The sequence below is a fragment of the Centroberyx affinis genome, unplaced genomic scaffold (genome assembly GCF_046629955.1).
Source record: "Centroberyx affinis isolate AG114_WGS23_722 - 3 ecotype Tasmania unplaced genomic scaffold, CSIRO-AGI_Caff_v1 ptg001497l_1, whole genome shotgun sequence".
NCBI lineage: Eukaryota > Metazoa > Chordata > Actinopteri > Beryciformes > Berycidae > Centroberyx > Centroberyx affinis.
The window spans coordinates 151,110-167,500 of record NW_027279962.1 but is presented as its reverse complement, the minus strand read 5'-3'; the positions used below and the strand labels follow the sequence as shown (position 1 = coordinate 167,500).

General features: G+C 45.0%; 1 protein-coding gene across 1 annotated transcript in view; it reads right to left on the bottom strand.

Moving 5' to 3' along the window:
- The window catches only part of LOC139650502 (raftlin), an 82,494-nt gene that overhangs the window by 28,827 nt on the left and 37,276 nt on the right, over nt 1-16,391 (bottom strand). The window contains exons 4-5 of the mRNA XM_071527193.1: nt 10,174-10,282; nt 5,330-5,831 (exon numbers count right to left, since the gene is read on the bottom strand). Coding sequence (XP_071383294.1) covers nt 5,330-5,831; nt 10,174-10,282 — 611 coding nt within the window. The remainder of the gene's footprint in view (nt 1-5,329; nt 5,832-10,173; nt 10,283-16,391) is intronic.

Here is a 16,391-nt window from a genome sequence, read left to right as displayed (position 1 = left end):
GAGTCGGAGGGGGAGTTGGGGGTGGGGGTGGGGGTGGGGGGGGTGGGGGTAGTTGAGGCGGGGGGGGGGTCACGGCTCAGTCGCTTTAGTTTCTCCGTTAGTCCGTCCGTCCGGCAGACACCCAGGAAGAATGAATCATTTATAACCATTTCTTTTCTGGCATGTCTGCCTGATGTGACAGCTGGCCACCAAATTCCCTAAATCTTGTCATTTGTCACTCTTGAGGAAAGTAGAATCACAGTAGAATATTCACTCCCCCCCCTCCCCGCCGCCGCCCCCGCCTCCCTTCCCCTCTATGTTACCCACGTTACAAAGAGGACAATATGGCAAACAAATCCTTGACAAGACAACGCAGAAATAACTTTCCATTCAACATGTCACCGGCTGCCAAAACAACATATTTCCTCACTGTGAATCATTTAGACATTTCGGCGATTCAGATTAGATTAAATTGGGTTAAAGTTGGTGTGCAGGAGCAGGATAAGATGATGCAGCACTTCAGGCTCTGTACCTCAACGCTCCTCCATCCCATGAATCCTCTCTGTACCTCTGTGAGGTCATGGGGATTGCATTTGAAAAATAACATCATCTCTACTAACCAAATCATAAATGTGGGACTGCTTTGGGTTACAGCTCCCATTTTCCGCAATCACGGGCGTAATTAGATGAGTAACAAAATTCAGCCAAATTCGGCACAGCTGATTCTATTGCTGCTGATAGAACTATTACACACACTGAGGTCAGATTGTTGCCATTTATGACAGCTTCAGATAAACAACAGCCGACAGGAAGAAAAACGGTGTCTGCTCTCCGTCTTTCTCACAACATTAGTAGTTTCTGAATAACAGCTCTCAATTTTCCATACATTGTATTTCATTATGGTCTAATTGCACCATGATTATAGGAGCGAGGCGGCTGTAATTTAGAGGAGGGGAGCTAGTTCTTTAACCCTTTTTTAGCCATAGAGATTTTAGCATCTATACCCCTTTTCAGCAACACACTGAATGTGACTCACTTCACATTCATTCAGGAGATATAGCCTCAGTCTTCTACTGTTCTCTGCTGGCCACTGAGCGGTCGGGGACTAAGTGTCTTGCCTGAGGGCACCTTGAGGATACTTGTCGAGGAAGGGAGAGTGTCTCGTCACTTCCCCCACCCACAGTTTCCCAGCCTGGATTCAAACCACGGACTCGCCAATCACATGCTCAAACTAGATATTAAGCATGACTTATGAATATATTACAATTTCAGTGTGAAAACCGGTGACAACTGCAGCAGAGTTGATTGACTTTTTATTGTCAGGGCCACAAGGTTAAAGGGGCATTAAGTAACCTATGACCTTTATTGGCCTCTATTGGCTACCAGTAGGAATTGCAACAACACTGATAAAACTTAACCCCTCCTACACAAGTCTCTTGCCTAGACCCAGCTCCTGTCCCCTTGTGCTACGGTGGCCTGTAATTGACACAAACAATACAATCACATTTTCACAATAGAAACAAGTAGGCTAGCGAATTAGAGCAGAGATTCAACAGAAACGTCTAGTGAAGAGATAATAATGTCAATGGATAGGGAGTTTCTGTTCCAGAACAGATCGGAAAGTAAATTTTGAAAGCAAGAAATGTCAGCACCTGGCAAAGAAATCGTTGAGTCATTGGTATTGATCAACAACCTTATCAACCCCCCGCAGATATATTATGGTCATTTTGTGCTATGGGGCTGTAAAAACCTTACTTAGTGCCCCATTAAACAAATATTTATAGCTTTAACTTCAGTAGCCTCGTGTCTACCACATGCATGTGCACACACACACACACACACACACACACAAATGCACATACCAAAGAGTATTCATCACCCAATATTAAGTCCTTTGAACCTAATCGCATGAATTCATTGGACCATCAGACGACAGATAAGCCTTTCAGAATAAACTCTGTGCAGCTAAGCAGCATCTTGTTGTCGCTGGCGGAGGCGGCTAACAAGCAAATGAGCGCATGAGTGTCGTTAGGATGTTGAAAGCACGTTGCCTCAAAGCCTGTCCAAGTGACGAGGTCGGCAGCAATAACCCCGCCGCAATCTCAACAGCGCGGCTTTCCAGCATGACATGTCATCATTTCATCGTCCGCTCCCATAATCCGAGCCGCCGGACACTGATCCGGTCAGCGGTAAGATAACACTGATCTCAGGATACATCTGAGCGGCTGAACTGTCTCCCTGTGCAGCCTGATTAAGATGCTGAAGATTTCAGACTGATATACGTCAAGAGTACACCTTTGATGAAGCTATGATTCTCTCATTTTTTTCCTCTTTACCTCAGTGTGTGTGTGTGTGTGTGTGTGTTGGTGGTTTTGGTTATCCGATATCATGACAGCATCATGACCCACTGCGTTTTTAGCATCACATGAGCAGATATCTTAATTTTTTTAAGGTTCCCATATTCTACACTTTCCAGTGTTTTATTTTCTGTCTTGAGGTCCATTCAAAGCTGTGTGTGTGGTGTCATGTACCAAAAACACTCTCAATCCATTTTTACACGTTCATTTTCCAGCATCTCTCTGAGCCTTACCAAGAACAGGCTGTTTCTGTCGCTGTGTCTTTAAGGCTCATTAATATTAATGACCCTCTGTTCTGATTGGCTAACTGTTTCAAGAGTGAAATGTGAGACACCACAGCTCGGCAGCTACAGGTAGGGAAAACTCTCTGGTAAATAAACAATGGCGACCGCTCAACTGCTTTGAAAAAAACACTTTGTTAGTCTATTATTATTTACAAAAATGATAATGAGCGAACCTTTGTGACGCCACAAAGTTACGGAAGTCCAAACGGCTCGTTTAGAGGCTCGCTTTTCTAATATGGATTGTGTGGATTTAGTTGGTGACCGTGTGTTTTGATACTTTCACCATGTTTAGATAGACCATCCAACTCCTTTATAATCAAAGAGGCAAGGGAAGTCCCGTTTTGCACGATATGGGACCTTTAAGTGTGTTTAAGAGTTTCATGACATCTCCTGCACATATAGACACACTTTTGCAGCTGTAATTGTATGTGTAGAAAGAAAAAAAGAGGATGTGGTCATATTATAATACACAGCACTGTGACCGCTAACCTACCTTACCCCAGCTATCGCTATCATGTCACTTTCCCCATTTGTTTTCCCAGCTCTTTGCCCGTCCAAGCATTTGAATCTTCACACTTATCGGGCTCAGTTTCTATTCCAAAGCTTTCAGTCTGCGGGTGGTGTTTCCCTTTTCGACCCGTAAGCCTCAGACTTGCGCCAGCTTCTCCGCCGACACTCGCGCGGGCGCTCACCTCGAGCTCGGAGGATTACGGCGAACAAGCCAGCAGTGGCTGAGACTCCCGGGCCTCCTCAGCAGACGGGGCATTAGCAGAGAGGGACATGGGAGCTTGGCGCACTTGCCTACAGAACGGTTGGCTGCTACACCGGCGGTGCTGGTGTTGGTGCGGAGATTCAGGGGGGATGAAGGTTGGGGGGTGGGGGGTGGGGGGGGGGTGGTATGTGAAGCTGAGGGAGGTAGAGGATGAGGCAGCGGGGGGATTATCTCACTGCAAAACGCACTGTAGGGAGGCCCAGATGGACCAGTGGGCTGTGGTCTGCTGTGATGCCAAGTGTGTGTTACCGCACACACATGGGCACACACATGCACATATATAAGCACATACACACACGTACCACACACACGCATATATATATATATATATATATATATATATATATATATATATATATGTATGCTCCCACACACATATCACACACACTCACAAACACAGAGATACACGCACACCAAAGGGTACATTCATTATGCATCGCCTAATATCGAGAGATTTGAACCTAATCGCATTGCATGGCATACTGTACACACTGACATACACACTGGCGCACACACACACACACACACACACATACATTAACACCCACACTGGGAGGTATGTCCAATGCACAGTTCACACATTCTACCAACACATATCACAAATAGGTTTTTTTCCAAATGTGGAGGACAGAATGTGCGAGGGGAGGGGGGAAGGGGGGCGTAGGGGGGGGGGCGGTGTGTCTCCATCTGTTAATCCGAAATGCTCATATAAAGCCGAAACTATAAATGCCCATGCTAATTTCAACTACATTCACACAGAAAATGGGACTATCATGAATAACTGATAGAGGCGTAGCCACTAGCGCTGTACTTCTGGGTAGACAGAAAATGAGCCATGAAATGCGCGGCTTCCGAAAAACCCGACAAAACTGTTGTGGTGAATTTCACAGACTCTCCGCTTCACCGACTAAGCACGAGTGTGAATTCGTATACACCACGGCTATAAGAAGATTCCCTTTGTGTACGGGATAGAGAGGATTATATCCCAAGGCAGCATATTGTTGTGTAACATTGAGGCAATGGTTGTAAAATGACACCTCCGCAGTTGCCAAGTGTTTCAAGAGGAATCTACAGTGTCAAGCCGGTCTTTAGTTAAATAGCTGAAAGGTATGACTTCAAATAAAATCAAAGCACAAAGTTAGACAGTGAAGTAGCCTAAAGATTAGAAGCTGATAGGTTGAATCTCTGTACCAATCTGTCTCAAGAAGGCAAATGCTGTCCTCTACCTCAATAACTGTTCCAGTGGAGCTGCTCAGTGGCAACAGTAGACTGTGGTTGCAGCTCTAAGGTGTGAATGTATATGATAATGAAGCAGGGCGTTACTGACAAAGAGAATAAAGGTCTGATAAAGGTTAAAACAAGAACATTCGTCCCCCACAAATGATGCAGCCAACCAGTGACAAGATGCATCATCTCTAGTGTAGCAGTTATGCTACAAAGGTTAACCTTTAATTATAAAGCCCTAATTAGGCCAATCTGTGTAATTTGTACGGCTAGCTGGATATCAGTGTAATTATTATTAACACCAGAACACGGTGCCAAAATGCGTCATCCCTCCAAGTTTTGTCAAAATCGGACCAGATCATATTTGAGTTAAAAATTTTCAATTTCGATTTCAGCGCCCCCATTAAGCCAATCAGTGTAATTTTATAAACGCTGAAACAGTGCGAAGGTGCATCATTCCCCCAAGTTTCGTCAAAATCAGACGATATCTCAGACCAGAGGTGTCCGAGCCAACGCAAACCCCCCAAATTCTTTTAAAAGTTATATACATTAACTTACATCCTTCCAATCCATCCTTGACTAACTTAAAGTTGGGACCAGTTAAAAATTCTTCACAATTCATTCTCTTTTTTTAGTCTCATTTTAATTTCTGATTCAGTTTTCAGTTTTGGTCTCAATTTTGGTTTATGATGATATCCTTGGAAACCACTCACCGTTGCCTCTCCGGGGGCGGTATCTCTGCCTCTCCTTCGCCTCCGTGCCGTTGGCTTTGTTGTTATTGTGAGTCAGCGAGTCCTCCTCCGTCAGCTCCTCGCTGCGCTCCGGATCTCCTTCTGATATTGGCGACGCAGCCGGCGAAGGCGAAGGCCCGTCCTGGCCGCCCTCCACCCCGCTCCCTGCGTGGTTCCCAATGTTCTCCCTTGGCTTCTCCTCCTCCTCGGCCGGCGCTCCTTCCCCGGCTTCCCGCAGGGTTTCTAGGCCCTCGGTCCCCTCCGTGTCCACCGCGTCGCCCCGAGCCCCCGGTTCTCCGTGGTTCCTGGGGCTCGAGGGGTTCGAGGGGCTGCAGCTGCCGAGGGAGCCGAGCACGGAGCTGGGGCTGGAGTGGAGGGAGAGGGAGGGCGTCTCTGGTTCTCTGATCCTGGTGCATGGCGCCCCGTAGGGTTCCTGAACAAAACCCACGAACATCACCCCCTGGTCGGCAGCGTCCTGGATCTGCTGTTGGGAGCAGGAACAAGCAGCGAGATTTCAGGCTAGAATATTGATAGTGATAAAAAACTGCTTTGAACCGTGTATTCCTTGATTTTGCTGGTAATTAGTAGCCTGGTATCCAGCCCCGATGAATCGCAGTTTTCAGCACTCAACTTCAAATTTGCATGGCGATTCATAAGGAATTAATATGATTATGAATCGCCATGCAAATTTGAAGAGTGCTGAAAACTGTGATTTATAGGGGCTGGATACCAGGCTAGGTAATTAGGGATGGGACGATATATATCGAAATTCAATATATCGCAATACAAAAATGTGACAATAGGTATCGTAGGGCAGAAAAATGAATCGCAATGTTAGCTACATTTTACTCCACTGAAATGATATTATATGCATTTTGCAATTACATTTTTAAAATGTTGTTTACATTCTAGCAAGCCAATGCCATTGCTAGAAAGATTTGTGGATTTATGGTCAGGCTTTGTTGTCATTGAACTTTTATTTATTGAATTGTATCGTATCGTGAGATAAGCATATCGTCCCATCCCTACTTGTAATGTTGGTGATCTTGGAAGTGACGCTACTGTTGGACTCACTGTCAGTCGAATCCTGGTTAAGAGCATCAGCAAAAGGTCTAAAATATAAATGTAAAATGCTAAATATGAGATGCCTATGAGGTAGAACTTATAAGACAAGTTATTTCCTAAGAGAAAGTTAGAACTCAAGCTCAAACTTTTGGAGTTATTTGGAGACCAATTATCTTGATATGGAAATGTTTTTCCCACAACACTTTTCATGGAGTCCAGTGCATCTGTTGGATAGTTTCTTTTTTTCTTCTCCTCCCATTTCTCCCCGTTCTTTCCCGGCAGCCTCTCCAATCACACAGCAGTTGATTAGATTGGAGCGGCCACAACCCTAGTCAGGCCCGGGCCGCATCCCAAATCAAGCGCTCCCTTTTTTCTCTGTTTTATTGTCATCTGGCATTTCATGTCAATATTGGGATTTTGCCACGGAGCGAGATTGAAACGTTAACTGTCAGAGAATGTTAATGATGCCATTCTCCATTACGCCGTCCCCCCTCACAAGAGCCAAGCCGGAGGCAGCGCCCGTCACTATCTCCAGCCACGGAGAGGGAAGAGAATAAAAATCAAATCAAATCGCAGGTTATTCAGTATGAAATTAAATTGGAAAACAGTCACATTGTTTCCAGCCGTATTGTTTAATATCCATCTGGGTGCTTCCACATCGTATTCCCCCTACCAATATGTTGAAATGGAATTGCTGAGATAAAAGGGAGCAACTGTTGTATCTCATTTAATGGTAATGCTGGCAGTCAGTGAGAGAGATGGATGAATTTTGACTGGCTAATGTTGGTGCAGATGATAGTGTGGGTGGATTCTGATAGTGGGCTATAATGGTTATATTCGTTTTTATTATTATTATTCTTATTACCATTTTATTTAACCCTTATTTGACCAAGTCCCATTGAGATTGAATTCCTTTTTCGAGAGAGATGTAGCATCAACATACACAAACATAAATGTTGCAGACAAGCCACAAATAACAAAAGTACATGAGTGCAATAAAACTAAATAAAATCCTGAAATAGGCAAGTGCAAAGGCAAAGCTGCTGCCATATTTGGCTCTGTCCCGAAAAGGAATTGGTTGGAATTGGTTGGACTGTTCTCTTTTCAGCTGAAGTTACAAGAAATAATAATTAGCTGGTTGAGAGACACAAGAGTTGCGTGTTCAATATACTCATTTGGCTCTACTGTACACCATTGTCTGCAGTATTAATGCAGGATAGATGCAGGATAAACACATGCATAATTGCTCAAAAATCAGCAGCCTTCTAAGTGATTGAATCTAAATGACCCGTCATGTCACACTGTCTCTAAAGAAACCGTCTCAGGTCAAGGAAATAAGGTTTTCGGGTCAGAAAACATCATCATCACATTTCTCTTTCATTAAAAAAAACGATGGCGAGCGCAAACTTGATGAAAAATATTCAGGAACCGGCGCCCCTTCCCTACCACCAGAATATCAACAGCCTGCAGTGAAAACCCATTTCAATTTTGACTTGAGAGCACATTTCCTATTTCCCCGTAAGTTATTAAAGTGGCAACAGGAGGAGGAGAGTGTCTGAAGGTCAAGATGAAAACCCGGAGAAAGAGATTGAGCAAGACACAGAGAGAGAGAGAGAGAGAGAGAGAGAGAGAGAGAGAGAGAGAGAGAGAGAGGGGGGAGTACAGAAAGAGAGAGAGAGAAAGAGACTGAGACACTGAGTCAGAGAAAAGACAGAAAAAGGTAGAGAGAAAAAAGACTGAAAGACAGAGAGAGCAATACAGAGAGAGAGAGAGAGAGAGAGAGAGAGAGAGCCTGAAGGGAACGGACTTCTCCTCTCGCTCCTCTACTGCTCATCCATGTCCACTTCCCTTTTAATAGATTTCTAGCTTGGCCTCCTCCTCCAACAGGCCTGTAACTGCGCAGTAGATTAAAATGATAACCAACAGTAATGAGGTCCTACAGGACCGTGGTTGCATGACTAATAGAGGGGCAAAACGTACAGAAAGGTTCGGGAGCGAGCCTTCAAAGGCCAACGTAAAGCGGTAATATATTGATTAAGAATGGTTGAGTCCTGTGATCACCCCACTGGAAAGGTAGGCGTGTTCATAAATAAATGTCACCTGAAGCGCCATTTAAAACACTTTGCACAGTCCCATGGTGCATTAGTGACAATGACATACAGTATAGATCCAATTAATTCTCAGTTTATTTGAATGTGATCTCAGCTCTCCGGCTCTCGTTTTGATCAGCTGCCTTCATCTCTTGTATGGAGAATACATTAACGTTAGGCTGCTTGGCTTGCTAGTTAGCGTTAGCGACTGAACCGTTACCCGCAAACATAGCTTATAGCATAATACATACATGCATAGAAGCGCTGCAATATAACAGTGTGCTTTATTATAAAAAAGTATAGGTTGTCTTATGATTATAAACAAATAAGCTATATATGAACCCAGAAGTAAATCCTCCTGCCATGTGATATCTTTGAAACTCATTTGGATACAAAGAGGATTATGGGAGATTAAAGTTGCAGCTAAGGTGCCAAGATTTATAGTTAGTCACGTTTTCACAATAATACAACTTGTTTTATGAATTCTATAGCCTCCTGCTCAATAAAATTGACCTGTACAAAATGAGTTTTACAGATTTACATATTTACATTATAGCACTCAAGCTCATTTCTAGCTGCCCTGGCTGAATGTGACTCTTGCAGACCGTGGCACAGTGTAAAAAAAAAAAAAAAAGCACACTCTGGCTCCAGCAGACCGGAGTGTGAAATATCAGAGGGATACGATAAGAAGTGTTCAGATAACACACGTTGAAGTTAATAATAATCTACTATGAGCATGCAAATACAGGCCTGTCATGGTTTTCCAAATGGTTATGGGGGAGGAGTGACAACAAAAGGAAAGTTGTAAAGTTATCACTTCTTCCTCCCTGTTCACCCCCACCTTGTCTTTGTTTTGTCAGGGAGGAAGTGCCAATAGCGTTACAAGTTTTCCTTTTGTTGTCACTCCTCCAACATGGTGGCGTGTCTCTCATTGGTAACTGCACTCCAGGCTTTCTGTGACAGGCCGCTATTAAAAGTTGTGGTCTGACAAACACTTAGCAGCGGCTTGCTTGTAGAGCCGACAGATATTGACAAAAAATCTATTTTTTCTTGTCGTACATTTTTTAGAGAAAGTTTTCACCAATATTGTAGGATACTTGATTCATGGACCAAAGATTACCTGCAGCTCTAAAACACTTTGTTTAGAAATCCATTATGGACTCCCCTCCTTCTTAAGCAATTAATTCCAGCCTGTGCAATTTGGAAATAGCAGAAGTTCATATTACGATTTTGTTTTTGTTTTTTGATTAATTGTTCAGCTCTGCTTGCTTGCTAGCAGCTTTAGCCAATTGCCTTGATTCACTACTGTTCTGTTGTGAATGCTCTGCTGCGGCTCTGATTGGCCAGAGTGCTCTGAAACCTCAGATAGGGTGAAAACAAACTATTTTGAGTCTGAGTTTACAGTCCAGTTTGATAGAAATGTACCCAAAGAGTGTCTCCACACTTCATACTTTTACACACTGAAAATAACTGCATCTGAATCCTCCCTTTCCCTTCTATCTATCCATTCATGCAACCATTTCCCCAGCCATCTAATCCATCCCTCCCTCATTCTCCCCTTCCCTATATCCATTCATCCATTCATGCATCATCCCCCTATCTCCCTCCCTCCCTCCCTCCCTCCCTCCCCCCAGCAGGGTGCAAACTGACGAAACGCTCAGCTCGTCTCACCTTCTTGACGTAGCCCTGGATGAGCTCTGGGGTGGGCACCTGCTCGGCGGACAGACAGTCTTCCAGCTGCAGACGGCAGGGAGGGCAGACAGGCTGGCTCCGCTCCGCCCTGCAGGCACCACAGTGGGGGAGAGAGGACAATGAGTTTCAGCCTCTCAGCTGGCCGCCCAGCCAGCACCATGCTGTACCCTCATGCACAAAACTGCACACACACACACACACAGACACACACACAGCCTGTTAACCGTCTAAAATTAAGACCGTAAAACATCCACAAACAGGGACTATTCACAGACCTGATCACCGAAACTATATTACAAAAATAAACCCCCATCAACAAATCACATTACATCAAGTAGCTTTGTTAATGTTATTGTTGGCCGGCGGGAGGCAAGAGAAAAATACAATAAAACACTTAAGTGAGACAAAGATCCACATGGAGGAAGACACATGGGAGAACAGAGAATGCAGGAAATTCAATGCAAATCTCCTCTCCCCCCACCCCCCCCCTCTCTGCTGAGGCCATAACAGTATTTTGAGCGGGGAGAATCTATTTTTATGGTGTTGTATTTTTCTATTCTATCCTCTGGAGGAAATCCCAGAGCCGGCCCCGAGGAGACTAATGCCCCAGCTTCCATCTCCCTGCTTCTCATCCTGTTGACAAGGCGAAGAAGCCCCACACACCCTTTCCTCAGTGTGTGTGTGTGTGTGTGTGTGTGCGAGTGTTGCGAGTGTGCGCTGCATGAGCTGTGGGTTACATGGACACCTGATGTGTGGGTGGGTGAAGGATGTATGCGTGCATGCTGGTGTGTCGGACTGGTGTGTAAAGGCTATGCATGCTCTTTGCAGTTCATGCAAAGACTCCCTCTGAGTGCAGATACATGTCACTCTGCGTGGCCGACGTCTGGCTGTGTGTGTGTGTGTGTGTGTGCTCCAGATGCATTATCACATTAAACCCAGGCCTGGCTCTCTCGGTGGGACTTCACAGCACAGTGGAGTCCTGTCTCATCTCCCTCCGTCAAAAGAAAACACCCATCAACGCTCCTGTGCCACTGTCACCGACACCCATCGCCCTGCGCAGTATCGCTGTGGCGGCAGACAGCGCAGAACGCAGAAACGAGGCCGAGTCGTTAAACACGAAGCTCAGACGCTCTGTGAAACATTCATTACAGCAAGCTGAGAAGCTGCTCTGGGTTTTTTCGCAGCGTCATAACATTCAAGAAGGCACAACAGCGGAAGCCTAGTGGCGCTGTCAAAAGAACGTGTGTTTCCCCCATTGGTTGCGACACAAATCACAACCAACCGGCTCGGTTATGCTGCAGGCACATCTTCAGGGGACGAAGCAGAGAGAGAGGGAGATGGAGGGAGGGAGGGAGAGAGAGAGAGAGAGAGCGAGAGAGAGAGAGAGATAGAGACAGGTCCACAGGTGCCCACTCTTCTTGCCTGCAGGGTGAGATGCAGCTTCAAAGGACCCAAATGAATAGCTTTTTTTTTCTTTTCCATAATGCCATAAATGAATTTTTATTATAACTCCAGTTCACCAGTCAATATCTATCAATAAAATGAAAAGGATTTCAGTCTGTGAAAGAGTTATCTTTTTTTTTTTTTTTTTTTCAATCAAGGACGCTAAAGCTTGCTACTTCGTTTGTGCGATCAATCATTTTGTAAGAGTAGGTGTCACTACTTTTCAAATGGTGAATATCTCATTTTGGAATGAAACTCTTCAAATACAAAAGAGTAAGACAAAAGGCAGAGAGGGAGAGAGAGAGAGAGAGAGAGAGAGAGAGAAAGACACAGAGAGGGAAACAGCAAGGCAGAGAGAGAGAACAGGAAGACTCTCTGTCTTTCTGTCTGTCTGTCTCTGTGTCTTGCAGAGAGACAGAGAGAGAGACAAACAGAAAGACAGAGAGAGACAGAAAGACAGAGAAAGCGAGAGAGAGAGAGACAGACAGACAGACAGAAAGACAGAGAGAGAGGGAGACATAGAGATACAGAAAGACAGAGAGAGAGACAGACAGAGAGAGACAGAAAGACAGAGAGAAAGAGAGAGAGAGAGACAGACAGACAGAAAGACAGAGAGAGAGGGAGACAGAGAGAGACATAAAGACAGAGAAAGAGACATAAAGACAGAGAAGGACAGAAAGATAGATAGAGAGAGAGAGAGATGGAGAGAGAGAGAGAGGGAGAGAGAAAGAGAGAGAAAGAGAAAGAGAGAGGAGAGGAGGGGTGGGTGGGTGGGTGAGAGAACAACAACTCAGACAGTGTGTTCTGCCCTGGTGGGCGCTGGGCCTTGGGTTAAAAATAGCAGCCGCATCACCTGCAGTCCATCTTCTCTGTGTGAAGCGGTGACTTTTCATGCAGCCGGCAGCAGCGGCTGTCAGGCTCCGGGGCGTCGTGCGGCTAGACGAGTGTCAAACGCCTGCCTGCCCCCCCCCCGCCCCCCCGCCCGCCTACCTGTCGCTCCCTCCTGGGCCAGCGCACCTGCTAAACCCCACAGATGGGTCACACGCTCTTTGTCTGTGTTTCACTGTAGAACATCTTGTATTGGACTAATTATTCCCGCCGGAGTTGAAAGTTCACACGGTAACTAATTGCGTATTACCTGTTAATGGCTTTCTTTGGGATTTGTATCGGTTGCGGCGGCTGCATCATTTGTAAACGGGCGGTTTCCAATTATGCTGTGTTCATCGAGGTATGGGAAAGGACTGTGCAGACATATTATTGTTCCTCAGCGGATAGCACACTGCAAGAAATGCCTCGGTGTGTCAACGACTGATTTAATCTTCATTTCTTTAATCCCGAAATCTCTAATTTTTTTGTACAAATCTGTCAAAGGAGTGAGATATTTTTTGCTTGTTGAAGAAAGTTCTTCTAACTTGCAACAACATTTTGAAATCTCTCCGTTTTCGTCCTCATTTCCGACATTGCTGTGGTGTTTCTGCACGGCACTTCCCTGAGATCACCTGTCAATCAAACAGTGTGGGCGGAGCTTGCATTTTCCGTTGATGAAGTTTGAGTTTCTCTTTTCTGTGTCTGTCCAGCCATGGTGGCTATCGCTGCTCATGCTAACTACCCAGTTCTTCTTCTAGTTATTCCAAACAAACCGCTGTTGCTGATGTTGGAAAAGAAAAAAAAACGCATCACTTCCTGTGCTCCAGGAATACAACATAAACATTTTTACAGTGTAGTCAAGGGGATTTCCAAGCGAGAACATGGATTTCTCACTATTATTCAGTGTTTTTGACATAGGGTTGCACCAGAAACGGAGCCGAGTCAGACTCCTCACCCACCTCCATCACCCACCACTCATCTATCGCTATGACGACACAGTCAGGGAGCGTCTGAACCCGTGTTTAGCAATCTCTCACCGTGGGGCGTTAATAATACAGCACATCTCTCCTAATGTCAAATTTTTACACAGTCGTGAATAATTTCACCGGAGCGAATCCCCTCTAATGGTTTCTAGTCCATACCTCTCTATTTTTCTCTTTCTCCATCTCAATCTCCACCCTTCTCTCTCTCTCTCTCTCTCTCACACACACTCTTCCAACCCTTCTCTCTCCCTCTCTCTCTCTCTCTCTCACATACACACTCTCCCAACCCTTCTCTCTCTCTCTCAAACACACACACACTCTCAAAACCCATCTCTCTCTCTCCTTCTCAATCCCCCTCTTTCTCTGCCTGAGCACACGTGAGCTCCTCGCAATTACCCAATAATGATGAATATATCCCATCAGACATTGCCTGCTGAACTGTAACCCTATTCCATCGCAACCAAATTGAACACTGGGAAATTTGACAGTTGACATTTTAAATTTTCAAGTTTTTTTTTTTCCTGGCGGCAGGTTGTACCGGGGGCTGCCGCCGGTGACAAATCACAGTCCAAGGCTTCAGAAGTTATGGCCCACTTAACTAGATCTGCCAGTCAGGTGACAGTGTCTAACGTTTACAAATGACACAACGCCGCATGTACACAACCCCGTTGTAATTCCTGGCTGTGCATAGACTCCTGCAGTGTCGCCCCCTCCGTGTAGCGAGCGCCTTGTTCGCTGAGCCTGTCGAATTGAGGCTAATACTGTAGAGAGTTGACTGGGACTGTGTCCAGAGACATTGTGTGCATACTAAATACCGACGCCTATACAGCTGTTAGCCGGCGCCTACGCCAGCCATTTTCCCTTCCTTGACTTTCTCTCTTTCCCTCTTGATTTTGCTTTGTTTTCTGTATTCCGTCGCAATAGTGGCTGGAGAAGAAGACTTATTTTTTTTTGCGTCTGTTCGTTTTGGAGCAACGGATGAATGGGTGCCTGCTGTCATGCTTTCAACCCTGCTCACCCCCCCCTCCCTTCCCTCTCTTCTTCTTTTGATTCCTGGGACTGACAGGGGAACAGGAGTGGAGATGCTCCGCTTTTTGGGTTTCTCTCATTTCGCTCCCCCCCCCATGCTCATTTTCCTGTGCTGGAGATTTGGATTCCCCTGGGCTGGTGCTGATGTGAGCGGCCGTCTCCACGGTGACAGACGCTGGAGATAAAGCCGGGCCTCGCTTTGGCTGGCTGGGGCCATCAAAGGACGGTAGACTCCTCTGCCCTTTTCACTCACTATCTCTTTCTCTCCTCTCTCTCTTTCTTCATCCCTGTCCACCTCCCTCTCTCTTCCTCTCTCTTTCCCTTCAGACCCCAGCTGTGATCTCCTTTCCTCCTTCCTGCCCTGACCCCCCTGTCGCCCACTGTCTTTTCTTCCTCTCTCTCCCCCCTCATGGTGTCAAGCAAGCATGTCTGTAAAAAAAAAGGCAAGCATGTCTGTAAAAAAAAAAGATGCAGCCCATTCATCCGTAGCCTTTTCATACAGAATCGATATTTCTGTTGTCGGGTTTTGTAGCGGCTTTGGACCATTTGGACTGTTAGTTTGTATGTATGTCTGTTGAAAGCGGCACTGGGGTTTTATATACAGCAGCATTGGAGATGGTTACTAATGGACACGGTGTCCAGGAAGGGAGGCATGCACCTCAAAAGATAAGTTGTTATGCAGCATTTCAACTATACAGCCTTCTCCAGTGTGGCTGGCTGGTTTGTTTACACCGCATTCACCGTTTTGTCCATTACACTGAGAGATGCTCATTCTGGACTGAAGACATTAGTTGTGTCCGAGCCATGTAGGCTGAAAATACCTACCTATGTTTATGTAAACTTATATATCCACTTATATATATATATATATAAGAGAATGCCGGTGTCATTTAGAGTTATAGCCCATTTTACTGTCTATGTCTAGTGTACATAATTTTCCAAAGCATGCTGTATGTAATAAGACTTTTTAACATTTACTCATATTTCATCGTTTTTACAATACAAACCTCATGGTGTCAAACCTAGCTTGACATTACCTGCTGTCCCGGCTAACAAAGACAAATAAGAAGACATGTTTGTGACAATGAAGTTTGTAAGGCGAGGTGTTTTTGAGGGATTATTTCCTGGAGGAGACTTCCACTTCTTCCTGTGGGTGTCAGGTGATTGACAGCGAGCAGAGTGTAACGTCATGCAGAACACTGATATGAAAACACTCCGCTCAGGCACAAAGAAATAAAGATAAAACAGAAACTTTGACAAAACCAAATGACAGCTTCGGGTTTACTGTGATGAATTATCTGGCTTAGGCAATTTTCAAGTCTGTGGAAGATGTTTTCCATACTGTGCAAGAATGAATGGCAGCAAATGGCTTCTTCTGAAGGGAGGAAAACGAACACTGATATCTCCTATACTATGCTGACTGTGTGCAGACAGCAGCAGGAAGAATGTAGACGACTGGCACAAACTTATAAACAAACACTGGTATTATCCTTTAATGTCTGTTTGCTGCACTGACATTTCTGCATAGCTACTTCTGCAAATTCTCCCTCCTCCTACATGTTGAAATTGTCAGTAGCACACGTTTGCATAACCTCTCAATCACTTCTCTTGCATTTTATTGCTTTTTGTCTTTATCGTTGCATTATTTTTTTAATATTCTCATTGTTTCCACTGTTCTTTATTGCCTTCTTCATTTTCATTTTCATAGTTTTCTTTATCCCAGCTGAATCCTATTACTTTTGCTGCTGCAACGACCTGATTTCCCCACTGGAATCAATAAGGTTTCATCTTATTTTACCTTATCGTATCTTAAGTTTATCTTCTCAAAAACTCCCTCACATCACCCTCTCCCCACGGAATCGCATCCCCTTCTCC